Source organism: Mauremys reevesii, linkage group 3 (genome assembly GCF_016161935.1).
Source record: "Mauremys reevesii isolate NIE-2019 linkage group 3, ASM1616193v1, whole genome shotgun sequence".
NCBI classification, from domain to species: domain Eukaryota; kingdom Metazoa; phylum Chordata; order Testudines; family Geoemydidae; genus Mauremys; species Mauremys reevesii.
Window position 1 is genome coordinate 125,783,932 of NC_052625.1, and position 17,385 is coordinate 125,801,316.

A 17,385-nucleotide genomic window follows, 5' to 3' on the forward strand; every position below is an offset into this window, starting at 1 on the left:
CATGGCCGTGAATTTGGTAGGGCCCTAAGTATGAGTCAACAAAGTGGTGCAACTGCAAAAAAGGCTAAGGCTATGTCTAGGCTGCAGAGTGTTGTTGCCAAAAGTTATGCCACTTTAATTAAAGTGCTTTAATTAAACCATTGTTTCATGTCCACACTCTGTGTTGGCAGAGTGTATCCACACTAGTAGCTCTTGCATCAATATAGAGAGCAGTGCATTGTGGGTAGCTGTCCCACTGTGCAATTGGCCTCAAGGTGCTTTTGGAAGGGTTTGCAGTGCCTCCTGGGGCAGGTACAGTGTCACATGATGCAGGATTCTTAATCCCATTGTTCCATGGGCATCCTATTAGATTGCCAACTGCTTTTCAACTGAAGTGGGGAGGAGTGGGTGGGGGAGCGTGTGACAGGGAGTGTGTGGAGAGGGTATATGTGAGAGAATGTATATGCTGGGGGAGAATGAGCATGTTGGCATGCTGTCTCAGCTGCTGAAAGCAATCAGTTCTGAGGCAGGGGGAGTGGGACACTGCGGACATCAGGCCCCCACCTCCCTCCTTGGCTCTGCACAGCAGTCTCACACACACCCGTCCCTGCCTGCCTGCTTCTGTGTTCCTAGTGCAGGAGACAACAGCATTCCACATTAATGATTTGCTCTTTGGTCCCAGGGCAGAGCAGCATGCTGAGCTGTCAGAACTTCATGGAGCTTTGAAAGGGCAGGTTACATGCCTGCAGGGCAGATGAGTTCAAAACAGTAAGCAGAGCAGTCACGGTGGGCATTGTGGGATACTGGGGGAGCATCTGCACGCTCTTCGGGACAAAGGGCAGAGTTTATACTGACACTTTGTCATTTTAACTTCGCTACAAAAAGCCCTATGTCTCTCGTCAAGGTGGTTTTATTTTGTCGCCAATAGTGGCATTGCAGTGTGTACACCTCCACTGTTTTGCCACCAGAAGCTGCCTTTTGCCGACAAAACTCCGCAGTGTAGGCAAGGCCTAATATTCTGGGCTGTATTTTCAGGAGTGTCATATCTAAGAGAGAGAAGGGAATTGTTCCACTGTATTTGACACTAGTGAAGCTTCAACTGGAGTACTGTTTCCAGTTCTGGGTGCCACACTTTAAGGAAGACGCAGACAAATTGGAAAGAGTTCAGAGGAGAGCAGCAAATATGATGAAAAGTTGAGAAAACCTGATCTATGAGGAAAGGCTAGGGAAAAGACCTGGGTATGTATAGTCTAGAGAAAAGGAGGCTGAATGGGGACCTGATAACAGTCTTCAAGTATGTTAAGAGCTGTTACAGAGAGAATGATGAACAATTGTTTTCCATGTCCATTGAAGGTAGTACAAGAAGCAATGGGCTTAATCTGCAGAACTTTTTGAACTATAGGGATAGTTTAGTTTACCAAGAGAGGTTGAAGAATCCCCATCACTGAAGGCTTTTAAGGATAGGTTAGACAAGCACCTGTCAGGTATGATCTAGGTCAGTGATTCTCAAACTTTTGTATTGGTGACCCCTTTCACATAGCAAGCCTCTGAGTGCGACCCCCCCACCCATATAAATTAAAAACACTTCTCTATATACTTAACACCATTATTGCCACCATGCTGGAGGCAAAGTGGGTTTGGGGTGGAGGCTGTCCTCTCACGACCCCCCCACATAATAACCTCATGACCCCCTCAGCCATCCCCAGTTTGAGAATCCCTGGCCTAGGTATACTTCGTCCTGCCACATTATGGAGGGCTGGACTAGATGACCTCTTAAGATTCCTTCCAGCCCTACATTTTTATGATTCTTTAGTTGAAGGCAGAGACAAAGAAGCCCAAGGATTGAGAACATTTAAAGATATGGGAGAGGGAGGAAAACCAGGGATGAAAGGAGAGAGAGAAAGATGGGATCAGGGGAACAGCTTGTGGGATCAGTGGCAAATAATAGAAAATAGACCTCCTGAATAGAAAGAAGGAATTAGGGGTGGAAGGAGAGGAGAAATATTCTTCCTGGATGCTTTCAATTTTGCTTTTTTTAAAAGTAGGCAAAATCTTGGACAGTGAAGGGTACAGAGGAGTATAGGAGGAAAAGCAGAGAAGAGTGTTTGAGGAGGGAATTGAATGTGAAGAGGAGTCAGTCGGAGTTGGCAGCCTGGGAATTGATTAGGCAAGAAAGGTTAAGTTACTTAGGAAGAGAAGAGAGCAAAAGAAGATGGCTTCAACTGCAGCAATGAAGAAAGAGAGCCTTTTTCACCAACTGTGAGGGGGTGGAAGGAATTGGAGAGAAAGGAGCATTGATGAGAGTGAAATTAGTAGAACCAGAGCAAGAAGGAAGAAATGTAAGGAACAGGTATAAGGCTGTCAGGATTGGAGCCTGACAGGGAGGGTGATGTAAACCAGGGAAATGTAAAATAAGGTGGCCATGAAGAGAGCTGTGTTTCTGGTGCCTCCACCAACTCCCATCACTACCTAATTAATTGATTAAAAATGGTTAGGAATTGTATTTTAAAGTTATTTTACTGAGAAGTTATAACTAAACATTCATTTACAAGTAGGATCAAAGGTAGGTAAAAATTATGTATGTGTGGGCTTTTTTTTTGCAGTGGACAGTAGTTCTGATCAGGCCATGATACACCTGTTGGCTGGTTTGGAGGATGATGGGTATCAAATGGGAGGACATAGAACATTATCTCAAAATCATTCTCTTGGAAGCAACAGAAATCTCCAGAACAGTGATGATGAAGAAAATGAACCACAGATTGAAAAGGAAGAGATGGAACTCAGTTTGCTTATGTCCCAAAGATGGGATAGCAGCAATGAAGAGCATGGGGAAAAAAGAAGGTATGTATTTGACCTGGAAAACAGGCTTTTTCCTTTTTTTAAAGAAATATTTGTCCTTTTTCCCAAATACTTCATGTTTTCAACTCCCGTGAATATGTAACTCTAAATGAAGTGACTTAAATACTAATACACTACCTCTGGCCTACAGAAGGGACTCCCGTTGAGCACTGGGAGATCTGGGTAGATCTCAGGCTAGATATGGCTTTTAAAGTGGTGGCACTTGATAATCAGTTTTATATGTGTGTGTTTTGTATCCAAGCCTCTAATTTTGCTGTTGAGAACATATTTTAAGGTAGCTTTTTCCTGTATCTGTGTTCCTGATCTGTCGTCCTTTCCATTATAATCAGTTTAGAACCTTACTGTATATGTTTGACACTTGATGTACCTGGAGTGAATGTTTAGGAAATATATTTGTAAAGACTGACCTGACAGTCCAACAATAGCACCATGTGTTCCCATTCACCTTGGGGTCAATGATTAAATCTTACAGTGCACACTTCTTTTCTGGACCACCAGCAGTAGCAGGGGTGGGCAAACTATGGCCCATGGGCCACATCCAGCCCGCTGGACCGTCCTGCCCAGCCCCCGAGCTCCTGGCCTGGGAGGCTAACCCCCGGCCCCTCCCCCGCACTTCCCCCTCGCCCGCAGCCTCAGCTCACTCGCTCCACCGCTGGAGCAATGCTCTGGGCAGCGGGGCTGTGAGCTCCTGGAGCAGCGCAGCTGCAGAGCCTGCCTGACCTGGTCTCTGTGCTGCGTGGTGGTGGCGGCAGCAGCGTGGCCCAGCTCCAGCTGGGCAGCACGGCTGTAGTTCCACCAGCCACCGGTGCTACAGATAGCGCGGTAAGGGGGTAGGGAGCAGAGGGGGTTGGATAGAGGACAGGGGAGTTTGGGGTAGTGGTCAGGGGGCGGAGGGGGGCTGAATGCTGCTCGGCGGGGAAACAGGGGGTTGAATGGAGAGAGGGGTCCCGGAGGGCAGTCAGGAAGGAGGGGGAGTTGGATGGGGAGGCAGGGGGCAATCAGGGGCAGGGATTCCGGGGGCAATCAGGGAACAGGGAGAAGGGGTGATTGGCTGGGGCAAGGGTCCTGGGAGGTGCATCAGGAATGAGAGGAGGGGTTGGATGGAGAAGCGGTGAGGGTCCGGGGACAGTCATGGGACAGGAAGCGGCAGGGTGTGGATGGGGCAGGGGTCCCAGAGGGGCCATCGGGGAACGGGGGGTTTGGATGGGGCAGGAGTCCCGGGGGCGGGGGGGGGAAGACACAGATAGGAAGTGGGGGCCGGGCCACGACCGCCTCCCCTAACCGGTCCTTCATACAATTTATGAAATCTAAATCTAAAATATCCTGCTCTTATCAGGGTTTCTTAATTTTCTTTAGGTCAGTGAGCAAAAATATGCATAGAAGCTCAACTGAAGAGGAGGATTCATCTTCAGAAGAAGAAATGGAATGGAGTGGTAACAGTTTGCTTCTAGCTAATCTCTCTATACCTCAGTTAGATGGAACCGCAGATGAAAATGGTGGTAAGTAAATGGTAAAACTACTTTAAAAATTGAGTTACTGCTTGGAACATAAGTGGTTTCCTGATCTGTGTACCAATCCTGGAAGATCTGCTTGCTTTCAACTCCCAAGTCAGTGGAAGGGAGGTGCTCTCAACACATTGCAGGCAATGGCCCTTAAATACTGTAAATTGGCTTATAAAATGATTATTCATAAAAGGTTTATGGTTCTCCCAATTGTACCTTCCGGCTCCCACCCTGCTTTTTTTGGTTTTCTTTTATGTTTTGGTCTGGGTAAAGAGGGTCTTCTGTTAGTCTTAAAGGGAGAGGGTAAAGCTCATCCAGTTACCATAGGGATTTTTCTGTTTAAAATTTTTATTATGCATACTCAATATAGAAATTATTACTTTCATGAGACCATTTAAGTCTGCCAGGATTTCACTGTAAGTATACTGAATTTAGTAAACTTGTGAAAGAATCTAGACTCCCTATGTACTGTTTTTCAGTTATATACCACCCATAATTAATACAGTGCAACTCACTTTCAGCCTGCATTTCATTCAATATATTGCATATCTATATCCTGAAATTGCATGAGTTTAAAACTGTGGAATGACAAGCAAGAACAAGTTAGCAAGGAAGAAGTTTCAGAATTTAAAAAAAAATTCTCCCCTTACCCTCATTATCTCTGCAAAAATTAAAAAAGGTCTGAAATGACCTCAATTCATAGTGTGGGTAGTCTGAGTTTGATGATAAGAAAATATCTAAATATTTTCTACTTACTTTTAGTAATGTGATCTATATATTATCTTTATATAAGTATATTGAACAAGATAATGAAATACACACACACACACACACACACACACACACACACACACACACAATTCAATATACTTGTATAAAGATAATATATATATCACTTTATATATATATATAAAATAAATAAATAAAAATACTTGGTTCTGTGGGATCCTAATATTAAGATGAAGTATTTGCTTTATTTTTTTTTCTAATTAATAGTAGTCATTTTTCTTTAATGAGAGAGACAAGGTGGGTGAGGTAATATCTTTTATTGGACCAACTTCTGCTGGTGGAAGGTACAAGCTTTCAAGATACAGGGCTCTTCTTCAGGTCTGGGGAAGGAAGCAGAGTGACACAAACCTTGTACCTTCCACCAACAGAAGTTGGTCCAGTAAAAGATATTACCTCACCTGCTTGTGTGTTTCATATTCTGAGACCAACATGGTTACATCAACATTTTTTTAATATAGTTTTGAGATACTGTATTAATTATACACTGCTACCTCGATATAATGCCACCTGATATAACATGAATTTGGATATAACGTGGTAAAGCAGCGCTCCGGAGTGCCGGGGCTGCGCACTCCAGTGGATCAAAGCAAGTTCAATATAACACAGTTTGACCCATAACGTGGTAAGATTTTTTGGCTCCCAAGGATAGCGTTATATCAAGGTAGAGGTGTACTAAATGGACTACAAACTTGAAATTGCAGATTAAATTCAAACTCTACAACACCGTATTTCTTAGTCTGAAATCTAGCTGGTTAGCATGAAATTCTTATTAATTGCCTCCCTTGGGTGCAAATGTTGCCCTCCTATGCATGTGCACAACTTTCTATACAATTAATGCAGTTTGCATGTGCTCAATAAGGCAAGAATTTGGTTTTTAAACACTCTTTAAAAATATACTTTCTGGAATGGTTTTGCATTTTAGAAATATATTTTAAAATAATCCATGAAGGGTGGTGATGATATGTTGTGACAGTGCCTCATTGCATTGCAAATTTGAAAGTAATAGTATACGATCTCAGGTGAGAGAGAGATTGTATACCATGTATTTAACTGTAAATAATGACCCTTTGGCAAACTCTTCCATTATTCAGCTGATGAGCTGTCTGAGCATTCTTCTCTTGAATGTTACCCTATTGTTATCCTTTTATCTGAATAATAACCAAACAAATCCTTCATTGGGTTTCCATGATTTATGGAAATGCATGGAGATAGACACAGAACAATAAATAATGCAAGTTGAAACAGAAGCAAAGCAAATGACTATAGCTAAATCTCAAAATCTGAAATTAAATCTCTAGTGCTAAATTTAGTAATCCTAATAAGAAGCCTGATTTTCAAAGGTAGTGAGCATGTACAGCTTCCTTGACATCATTGGCATTGGTAGGTCAGCATTCCTGAAAATCAGGCCACTTGTGTTTAGGTATCTATAGCTGGATTTAGAAGCCTAAATTCTGTCACTGGTTTGAAAATTTGGGATGTGTGTATACGTATAGTATTTAGGAATGACTGGCAGAATGGCTACTGAACTCGTTGTTTAAATGATCTGATCTGGTATGACAACTCATATGCATCATAGTTAAAGCACCCAAGATTTAGTCAGGGTTTATAGTACAAGTCATTGACAGGTCACAGGCCGTGAATTTTTGTTTACTGCCCATGACCTGTCCACTACTTTTACTAAAAATACCCGTGCCTAAAACGTAGCCATAATCATTATCATAACAATCTTGCCCATAAATAAAATATTATTTGGATTTTTTATGGGAGTTCCTTTCATAGAGGTATCTTTAAATGGTTAATATCTTAAGATAGGGGGAATATTTTGAAATGAGGGGAGAAAAGTAAAAATAATTGCTTTTCTTCCATTCCAGACAATCCTTTGAATAATGAAAGTTCTCGAACTCACTCCTCCATAATTGCAGCAAGTAAAATGTCCGTAAAGACCTCGATGTTTCACAAAGACGCTACTACGCTTGAACCCCCATCTTCTGCCAAGATTACTTTTCAGTGTAAACACACAAGTGCCCTTTCTTCCCATGTTTTGAACAACGAAGATTTAGTGGAAGAGCTTTCACAACCAAACACTGAAGCAAGACCTGATCTTTCAATCCATTCTTTCACAAAAGAAAGCACTTACGCTGCAAAATGTCCAACATCATTCAGCAATAGCGCCCATTCTGAAAACTCTCACAAGGAAAGTAATAAGGATATTCTTCCAGTTTCTTCATGTGAAAATAATATTTTTGACTATGAAGAAGATATTTCATCGGTGAGCAGACAGATACCAAGTAGGAAGTACACCAGCATCAGAAAGGTAGAAAAGGATGATGCCTCTCTTATGCATATGAGCTGCCACATTAGTGATAGTGTGATGAGTAAAAACTCATTCAGTTTTTCAGAGTTAAGCCTCTCCAAAAATAAAATACCCTCTGAAGCAAATGAAAAATCCAGCAGCACAGGTATAAATAGCTTTTTCCCTTCAACGGTAACAGAAAGTTGTGAACTGGTGTCTTGCTCAGGAGGGAATCGAACTGCGGGGCATTGTGTTGAAAGTAGCACTGATGAAGAAGGTAGCCTTAATAAACTTAAAATTAGGTATGAAGAATTTCAGGAGCATAAGACAGAAAAACCAAGCCTCAGTCAACAAGCAGCACATTATATGTTTTTTCCCAGTGTGGTTCTTTCTAATTGTCTCAGCCGGCCACAAAAATTAGCTCCTGTGACGTATAAATTACAGCAGGGCAACAGACAATCCAGGTTAAAGCTGAATAAAAAGAAACTGGGTCTTGGCAATCATCAGGAGCCTGCAGGTGTCAGTGATATTGCATCCACAAAGGAAAGCTGCAATACACAAGATGATGCTTGCAGTAACATTCCTGGCAAGGACAGGGCATTACCTAGCGATTTAGTTCAAGTTCCTCATGGTGCTTTTGAAAACAAAATGCCTACATATAATGCTAATTGTATTGACTGCCAATTTAGAGATGGATCCCTGGAAACAGAGCAGTCATTTGGATTATGTGGGAATAAATATACACTCCGAACTAAACGAAAAGTAAATTATGAGACTGAAGACAGTGAATCAAGTTTTGTCATGCACAACTCAAAAATTAGCCTACCTCAGCCCATAGAAAGTGTTGAAAGTTTGGATGGGTCTCAGAAATCTCGAAAACGTAGAAAACTCTCTAAAAAACTGCCACCTGTTATTATCAAATACATTATCATTAATAGATTTAGAGGCAGAAAAAATATGCTTGTTAAAATAGGAAAAATAGACTCTAGTGAGGAACAAGTGATACTTACAGAAGAAAAGATGAATCTATATAAAAAGCTTGCACCTTTAAAGGACTTCTGGCCAAACGTTCCTGACTCCCCTGCAACCAAATATCCTATTTATCCATTAACACCAAAGAAAAGTCACAGAAGGAAAGCAAAACATAAGTCAGCTAAGAAAAAAGTTGGAAAACCACAAAAAGCAAGTAGTAAAAATATTAAAAGAACTTTATCTTTCAGAAAAAGAACTCATGCAATCCTTTCTCCTCCTTCACCATCTTATAATGCTGAAGCTGAAGACTGTGACTATCATTATAGTGACGTTATGTCTAAATTAGGTTTTCTCTCTGAGAGAAGCATAAGTCCAGTAAATGCATCTCCCCCTCGCTGCTGGTCTCCCACTGATCCAAAAGCAGAAGAAATTATAAATGGACTAGACAAAGAAGCTTTACTTATTAAGAGTCCTAACATGTACATCAGCAAGACTGTTAATTCCATTGTAGGAAAAAATAGTCGAGCAAAAACTCAGGTTAAGAAATGTAAAAAGAAATTTGCTACTGTAGCTACTAAGAAAAAGAATAAGATTAATCAAACTAATAAAACAGCAAATGATGGAAAGAAGAAACCTAGGACAAAACCGAGACAAAAAATAGCTGAAAAAATATCAAGAAAACGTATGACAGTTAAAGATGAAAAAGGAAATACTTGTTCTGCTGCAGAAGTTAAATTTGTGCTAAAACATCAAGATCTGCCTGAAATTACTCACAACTTTGGCAGGTCACAACCACTTCTTACTCAGAAAGATGTTCCTCTGACTGGCTATTCAACAGGACATCTACCATCAACACAGCTCCCCTCAACAGCTGATGTACAAGGAAATTCATCTGGCTATTTTCATCCATTGCTGGAAACTGATAAGCCTGTGGATTTACAAGGTTTGTCTACTCCAAGAGAAAATCTTCATTCATCTGTCATTTCTGCTCCTGTGATACCTGGAAGGGAAATAACAAAAATAAACTCCCAAAGGTCTAAGAGTCAAAATGCTGTGTTTCGAATGAAGGAATCTAGTTTGATTCAAAATAATATATTTGACCCATCTAACCACTCATCTCAGGTAACACATAATGTATGTATCTCTAAAGATAAAACAGCTACAAAGACAGAAGAGATTATAAATTCACAGAATAGATACTTGTCATCAGTTGGAAAATTAAATGAAACTCATAGCTTTCTAGATACAATGAAGACAGATCAGTTGCATACCACTAATTTTTTGCATTGTAAAGACAGTAATCAGCAGCAGATTGTGTGCTTACCAGAAGCATCAAAACATGCTGATCCTTATTCTTCTATACTTAAATCATCTGAGGAAAGCCATGGATCTCTTCAGTTGCCTAAGAACTGTTTTGTAACTTCTTTAAGGAGTCCAGTGAAACAGCTAAGATGGGAGCAAAAACAGAGAGGATTTATTTTTGATATGTCTCATTTTAAACCTGAAAGAATAAAACATAGGTCTTTGTCAGAAACCATCTCGCAAACAAAAACTATCTCCCAGTGTGAAAACAGGACTGTAATGACCCCATCAGCATTCAGTGAAGGACAGTCTGGATTAGCTGTTCTAAAAGAGTTACTACAAAAGAGACAGCAAAAAGCACAACATGCAGGTATTTTGCAAGAGCCATTATCAGTTTCACCTCAGATAAACAAAAGTATCTCTTGCTCTCCTGAACAGCATAAAGCAATTAAAAGATCACAGTCAGTCACATCACCAAGAAAGTCTCGCACTCCCAGAAATACAAAACCTAAAGAAAAAACACCCAAACCTTTAAAAGTGGATTCATCAAACCAGCATAACACTAATCAGATTGACCATTTTATATCTGATGACAGCCCCATTTTTTTTTCAGACCCAGGCTTTGAAAGCTGTTACTCACTTGAAGACAGCCTGTCACCAGACCATAATTACAATTTTGATATTAATACCATAGGGCAGACTGGATTTTGTAGTTTGTACTCTGCAAGTCAGTTTGTCCCAGCAGATCAAAGTCTGCCACAGAAGTTTTTGAGTGATGCAGTTCAGGATCTTTTTCCTGGACAAACAGCAGAAAATGAACTTTTCAGTCATAATAGCCAAAAATCTGAGGAAGAAAAACATCGCTCTTCAGACCCAAGTACATGGATAACATCTGGTGCTCTAAGTCCTGAACTTTTTGAGAAAACCTCTATGGATAACAATGAGAACCATCGCCATGGTCAGTGGAGAAACAATGTTCATCCTTCAGCATCTCGAACTAGCTCATCAGTAGATATTTTCTGTACGCAAAAGGCAGGGGACTATGTAAATGAGAAATTCAAGTTGAATAGAAATCCGGTAAATAAAGAGGTATTTCTTAGCCTTCCACAGTCAAGCTGTTCAGACTTCATTCAAAGCTGCACTAGAAAAGAAACCACTTTTGAACCATGTCAGCCACTTGGTTCAATTAATACCTCTTTTACTTCTGTATTGTCTTCCCCGGATGGTGAGCTCGTGGATGCAGCTTCTGAGGATTTAGAGTTGTATGTTTCAAGAAACAATGAAGGATTAACTCCAACTCCAGATAGTTCACCAAGATCAACCAGTTCTCCCTCACAGTCAAAGAATGGAAGTTTTACGCCTCGTACTGCTCACATTCTTAAACCTCTCATGTCCCCACCAAGTCGTGAAGAAATCATGGCAACTTTGCTAGATCATGACCTTGCAGAAACAATTTATCAAGAACCATTTTGCAGCAATCCGTCTGATGCACCAGAAAAGCCAAGGTAATTTGTCTGTACACTTTTATTACTAGGCATTTCTATATATATGTATATTTGTAATTATGTTAAATCTAATTACTTGTATTCCTAAAGTTAATTTTAGCTATATATAGGAATTTTTCACTCTCAGATGTAAAAGATTTGGAGTGATAAACATAAATTCCAAGGCTTTTGTTTTAACTCTGTAATTAAATAAAATAATTGTCTTTCCCTTACCATTGTCTGCTTTAATGCCACATGGCAATTTTGCTGTCCCAATTTTGATGATCAAAGGAGGAATGAGCTGGTACCTTCTCCTTTGGTGAAGGAAGACATCTGCCCATGTGACTTGCTATAGAGCAGGGATAGTCAATTATTTTTGTAAGGTCCAAATTTCTTGGTCAAGGTATAGTCAAGGTCCAGTCTCCAGAGAAACATTTTTCACACCACAATAGCAATAATGATAATAAGTAAATAAAGAGTTTGTAGTCAATTCAAAAGCATCTGGTGGTCCATATTTGGCCCGCAGTCCACCTGTTGTCCATTCCTGCTCTAGAGATTACAGCTATCAGGACTCTTCCTGGTTTTCATCTTGAGGACTGCCTGTAATTCTGACAAGTGCATAGATATCCCATACCTTTAACTGATGACAATTGTTGACCGTGCTATGATGTATGCAAGTAGTGAAACTGGTCGTATGTTCACAGTGTACTAAGGGATGCTTCCTCACGATGCTGAAGCTGTACATGTGTTACTTTTACTAATTCTGTACTAAATGTACTAACAGCTGCTTCTTCCAGAAATTCATAGGCATTTTACATCAGGATCAGAAAGCTTAGTGGTCCTTCAGCTGTGATTCTTTAACCAAATGGGATTTCTGCTTCCTTCCTGGAACTTCATCATGTTTTAATATTTTCTACCTCAAAACACCAAGCTACTGTCTTTGCAAATATATTATTACCAACAGTTAAAATTTAATTTTGTTTTAGTGTGAAAAATGGCTTTTCCAGTAGTTTATAATACTGTACTGAACTATTCTCCATGATGATAGAGACTCTGGTTTGTTCCCACATGCTTGAACTAATAGGAGTTGAGAGCTGTGTGGAGGTGGCATGCTCTGTCTCTGAGGGAAAAGTTATTTCCTTTAGTGATTTCTTTTGCTGATTCAGGAGAGTGTTTGATAGAGTCTGGATAGAACTACGTCACTCCTCTTTTGAAAAGTTGATGATTGTCATAGGATATGTAGTATGGAAGATAAAAGGTAAAGCAGCTAACATTTGGAAGAGATCCTTGGGGCACCAAAAGTGATTCAGAAACTCCCGTCCCTCCACTAGAAAGAAAGAAAGAAAGGAGTTACTCTCAGTAGATTTCCAATTTAGGGCAGAATAATAGTTTAAAATATTCTCTTTACAGGGAGATTGGAGGACGGCTTCTCACAGTAGAAACTAGACTTCCAAATGATCTGCCTGAGTTTGAGGGAGATTTCTCATTGGAAGGACTACGCCTCTGGAAGACTGCATTTTCAGCCATGACACAAAGTCCTAGACCAGGTTCACCGCCACGTAATTGTCATTCCATTGCTGGCAAAGGAGAAGTTAATAGCCATAAAACTAGCGAAGATAAAAAAATAGTCATCATGCCATGTAAATGCGCACCGAGTCGCCAACAGGTTCAGATGTGGCTTCATGCCAAAGAAGAGTATGAGCATATCAAGAAGTTGCCTAAGGATCAGCCTGTTGACACTGAAAAAGCAACAGAGAATTTCAGATCCATAGCATTGCCTATAGATCAGCCTACTGAAGTGGTAAAAGCAGCTAAGAATTTCAGTTTACCTAGCCTGCAAGACAGCATACCTATTGTGCCTACAAAAGATGCTCCTGTTTCACAGGCAGATCCTACACCAACACAGACCAAGGAAACTTGTGATAAATATATTAATACTGTACAGATTTCTACAAATACCATAGAACCCAGTAAAACTCCACCTGAAAGCAAGACATTGCTGCTTGCTCCTTCAGCAATAGAACTTGATAAAGAAGAAGAGGATGATGATTATTATGTCAATTATAGTTCACCAGATTCACCAGTGCTTCCTCCTTGGCAACAAGCAGCATCCCCAGATTCCAAACCATCTAGTTTAGAAGATGCAGACTGGCAGAGTCAGAACATAATTTCGTCTCCTGTGGAAGAAAATGACACAGCACACAGTGAGAATGTACAGAAACATGTCAAAGATGGTCGGGCATCCTTCAGCACATCTCCACTTCTGGTCAGAGAAGGTGCTGGAAATTCTGAATCCGTTTGCCTACATAGCACACCCATTGTACAGAGAAAATGTCAAGAAAGAATAGCTGAAGCACTTGATTTTACTCCTTTATCAACAGGTAAATTTATTAATTAAGCCAGGTACAACAAAAAGAGGTACAAAAACATTTCCTGCAAATAATAGGAAAAGAGATTAATATACTTAGAAATAATTGAAAAATAACCATCTCTCTACAGGAAGGGCAAGTTAAACATGTTTTTATTTTTGAAAGGGATATATTTCACAAGTGTTTATCCAGTGAAAGTAATTATTCAATTATGAATTAAGATTTTAGTGTCAGAACACCTTAAAAACTGTAGAAGCAGCAAAGAATCCTGTGGCACCTTATAGACTAACAGATGTTTTGCAGCATGAGCTTTCGTGGGTGAATACCCACTTCTTCGGATGCAAGCAGTGGCTTAAAAACTGTGGTACTGTGGTTAGAATATGAATTCTAAAGTGATGGTTAAAACATGAACAACTTAATTGAAATTAAATGTAGAGTATTTTTGAGTCTTTTGCTTAAGTTGCTGGTATGTTTCAAACACATACTTACTTTGAAATTAGAATATAAATATTAAATACCTTAAATTTTAAGACTGTCCAAGATAACCATGTGTTTTTGTCTTATTATACAGTGCGATATAGTCTGTAAAACACACTAGCCTATCAAAGCTATTCTTTGGACTGGAGGCGATCAATTTGTGCACATTATATTAGATAGAAGAATTTTCTATTTCCTGGTAGGTAGTTCAGTTTTCTGAGAATGTTTGGGGGAAACTAAATGACATTTGCATTTGTTCTCTGTTTTTACAGAACCAAAGATGCAGAAATTGAATCATAGAAGAGGAAGTAATTCTGACACTCTTCGAAGAGTACTTTTAACAACACAAGTGAAGGTAAATTAGAATTGGAAACAAAGATTCATGTTTATTAAATTACATTTAAGTGTGCTTTCAAGTTCAGAAGCAAAAATAGTCGATATGTCAAGTACCTTTATCTCACTTGTATTTATATTTTGACCTTTCCAATTTTTAGAATTTGTAGAGTCTGTGATAAATTGTCTATTTTTCATGGACTTTTGCTTTTTTTTTGCTGTTGTGATCTGGGAAATTATTATCTGTGTGTGTGTGTGCGTAATAAACATACGCACTAGACAGAGTAATCATGGTAACTAAAGAGGAATTATAAGGATACAAATACAAAAGGAATAATGAGAGCGAAGTGATAAACATGTTATTCGATCACATCAAATCCTAAGATGTCTCTGTCTTTCTTCAAATTGTTATGATTTTTTTGTAAAAAATTGATCATTACAAACTTTCATTTGTTGTTTCAATTTTAACATTTTAGTGTCAATATACAATAGTGAGAATAAGTGCATGTATATATAAACAAACACACAACCAAGAGATGGAATTATACAATATGTAAACAGTATCAGAGGGGTAGCCCCCTGTTAGTCTGGATCTGTAAAAGCAGCAAAGAGTCCTGTGGCACCTTACAGACTAACAGACGTATTGGAGCATGAGCTTTCGTGGGTGAATACCCACTTCGTCAGATGCGTCCGACGAAATGGGTATTCACCCACGAAAGCTCATGCTCCAATACATCTGTTAGTCTGTAAGGTGCTACAGGACTCTGTGCTGTTTTTACAGTATGTAAATAGATGCTTCTAGATGAATCTATTATACAGGTTTGATCAACCCAATGCAAAAGTGACTACTACATTGCTCAGTTTATAAGTACCACATGTTGACCAAAATCCCCTTTTCGTCGCTTCGAAACCTTCTGAAAGTTGAAATTGAAGAGGCACTCGCCCCTTTTTTAAAATTCTTGTTACACTATGAGATTTCATTAAAATTAGACCAAAAAGGGAAGATGATACAACAGTTGGTTTGGTTTCCTATTGGAAACTGACACAAGAAGGTAGGATAAGGTCTTGTCTACATGACGAGTTAGTGCGTGGCAAGATGTTGCACTGTAGATTCACATCCTGGCTTGTCACACGCTAAGGGTACATCTCACCAGCAAAATAATAATAATAACTGTCAGCGAGTCTGAGTTCAGGTCAACTGGCTGGGTGTGCACTACGGGGCTAATAATAGCCATGTAGACATTTGGGCTCCGTCTGGAACCCTGGTACTGAGACCCTGCTGGGGGTCTTATTACCTGGGCTCCAGCCCGAGCCCAAACATCTACAGTTATCTTTATCCCTGTGGTACAAGCCCAAGTCAGTTGACTCAGGCTGTGGGGTTTTGTTTTGTTTTGTTTTTTGCTGTGTAGACGTACCCTGAGTCATTGTGTAGACAAGGGCTAAGTGAAAGTTTCCTTATAATTGTTGTAGAGGAGCTTTTAACTTTAGGTTGCTAAATAGGAAAACAGTAACCTGAAGAATGAAACATAAACATATTAATCTATAGATTTTCATCTTTTTGCTGCATATATTTCTTTCAATAGAATCAGTTTGCTGCTCTCAATGCCCCAAAGAAAGAAACTTCTCAGATTGAAGGACCATCTTTAAACAACTCTTACGGTTTTAAAGTCAGTGTGCAAAACCTGCAGGAAGCAAAGGCTTTACATGAGGTAACTTGCTGCAACACCAAAGATTCATAACTTTATTCATGCTTTATAATTTTATTTAAGGAAGGAGGAGTTTGAAGGAAGAAATATTGTTGAATTCTATCCTTGTTAATCAGGGTTTGGTATTTCTAATTTTTAATAAAGCTTCTATAGTAACTTCTGTCTGAGGCTCTCAAAAGTTCTTTCCTTTTAACAGTATTGAATTAAGTCTCACAACACCTTTTTTGGCAAAGTAAATATTATTCCCATTTCCCTATAGAGGAAAATAAACTATATATGTTTAAAGGGCTCCTATTAACTCAAAATCTAATGAGTTAAAAGTAGTTTTAGATACTGCATAAACCCCTAAACCATCACTAATTTGGGTATTTTTAATGTTTTTTAAACTGTTTTTCCTCTTATCTATTGCTTTATGAAAGACTAACAGAAAGTATACAAAGTGCTGTCAAATGTACAAAGTAAACAAAAACTCAAAAGAGAGTAAAGGCAAGTTTAATCTATCAGTTACAGTAATCTTAGGTGTTACTTGTGACAACAGGAAAAAAAATTCAGACTTTTTTTTTTTTTTAAGTTAACTCTCTCCCTTTTATGGCTAGTCCAAGATCACAAAGGATGGCAGTTGCAGAATCAGGAATACAATATCCATAGCCTGACTCTCAATCCTTTCTGTTAGCTACTAGGTCACACTCCTCTGTTGAATTTTTATTTTTGATATTGCCCTTACTGAGGAGGAAAGGGTAAAGATTCCTATTCAGCATAACATGTAAGCACATACATACAGAGATGTCAGAAGCTTACTTTGAATGGGGGCAAGGGGTGGAAACAAAGGAGTGGGAGTGGGTGCATGCTGTGCATGGGGAGACTTGTGTGGACAGGGTGGAGAGGAACAGCTCAAGACTCAGGGTGGTGCAGGGTTCTAGTTGTTCATGTGTCTCTCGCCAGCTGCTGTGAGTAGCTGCTCTCAGCCCTGACCCAATCACTTCAGTTCCTACCTGCTTCCCAGCCTGATCCCAGGCCCTGCAGCAGCCACTCTAGCCCTTCCATGTCCTGCTCTTGCTTCTGCCCCCTTTGCGTGCGTGCAGTTTACAGGGAACATTGCTTCCCAGAATGTATAGGAGTGTGACGTGGGTCCAAAAACTTGGATCAGCTTACACAATATTTCTACTGCAGGGGTGCTGCCTGCCGCCAGCCTCCATCCCCGGTTCCATCACCCCTTCATACAGTAACTCCTCGCTTAATGTTGTAGTTATATTCCTGAAAAATGCGACTTTAAGTGAAATGATGTTAAGTGAATCCAATTTCCCCATAAGAATTAATGTA

General features: G+C 39.7%; 1 protein-coding gene across 3 annotated transcripts in view; it reads left to right on the forward strand.

The window, feature by feature from the left end:
- REV3L (REV3 like, DNA directed polymerase zeta catalytic subunit) overlaps window positions 1-17,385 on the forward strand; it is a 231,500-nt gene that overhangs the window by 147,778 nt on the left and 66,337 nt on the right. For 2 of the 3 annotated variants that reach the window (XM_039529353.1, XM_039529354.1), the window contains exons 11-16: window positions 2,583-2,820; window positions 4,195-4,337; window positions 7,001-11,201; window positions 12,591-13,561; window positions 14,299-14,381; window positions 15,943-16,068. In XM_039529353.1, coding sequence (XP_039385287.1) covers window positions 2,583-2,820; window positions 4,195-4,337; window positions 7,001-11,201; window positions 12,591-13,561; window positions 14,299-14,381; window positions 15,943-16,068 — 5,762 coding nt within the window. Of the gene's footprint in view, window positions 1-683; window positions 748-2,582; window positions 2,821-4,194; window positions 4,338-7,000; window positions 11,202-12,590; window positions 13,562-14,298; window positions 14,382-15,942; window positions 16,069-17,385 lie in introns of those variants that run through there. The other variant, XM_039529355.1, reaches the window with a different exon arrangement.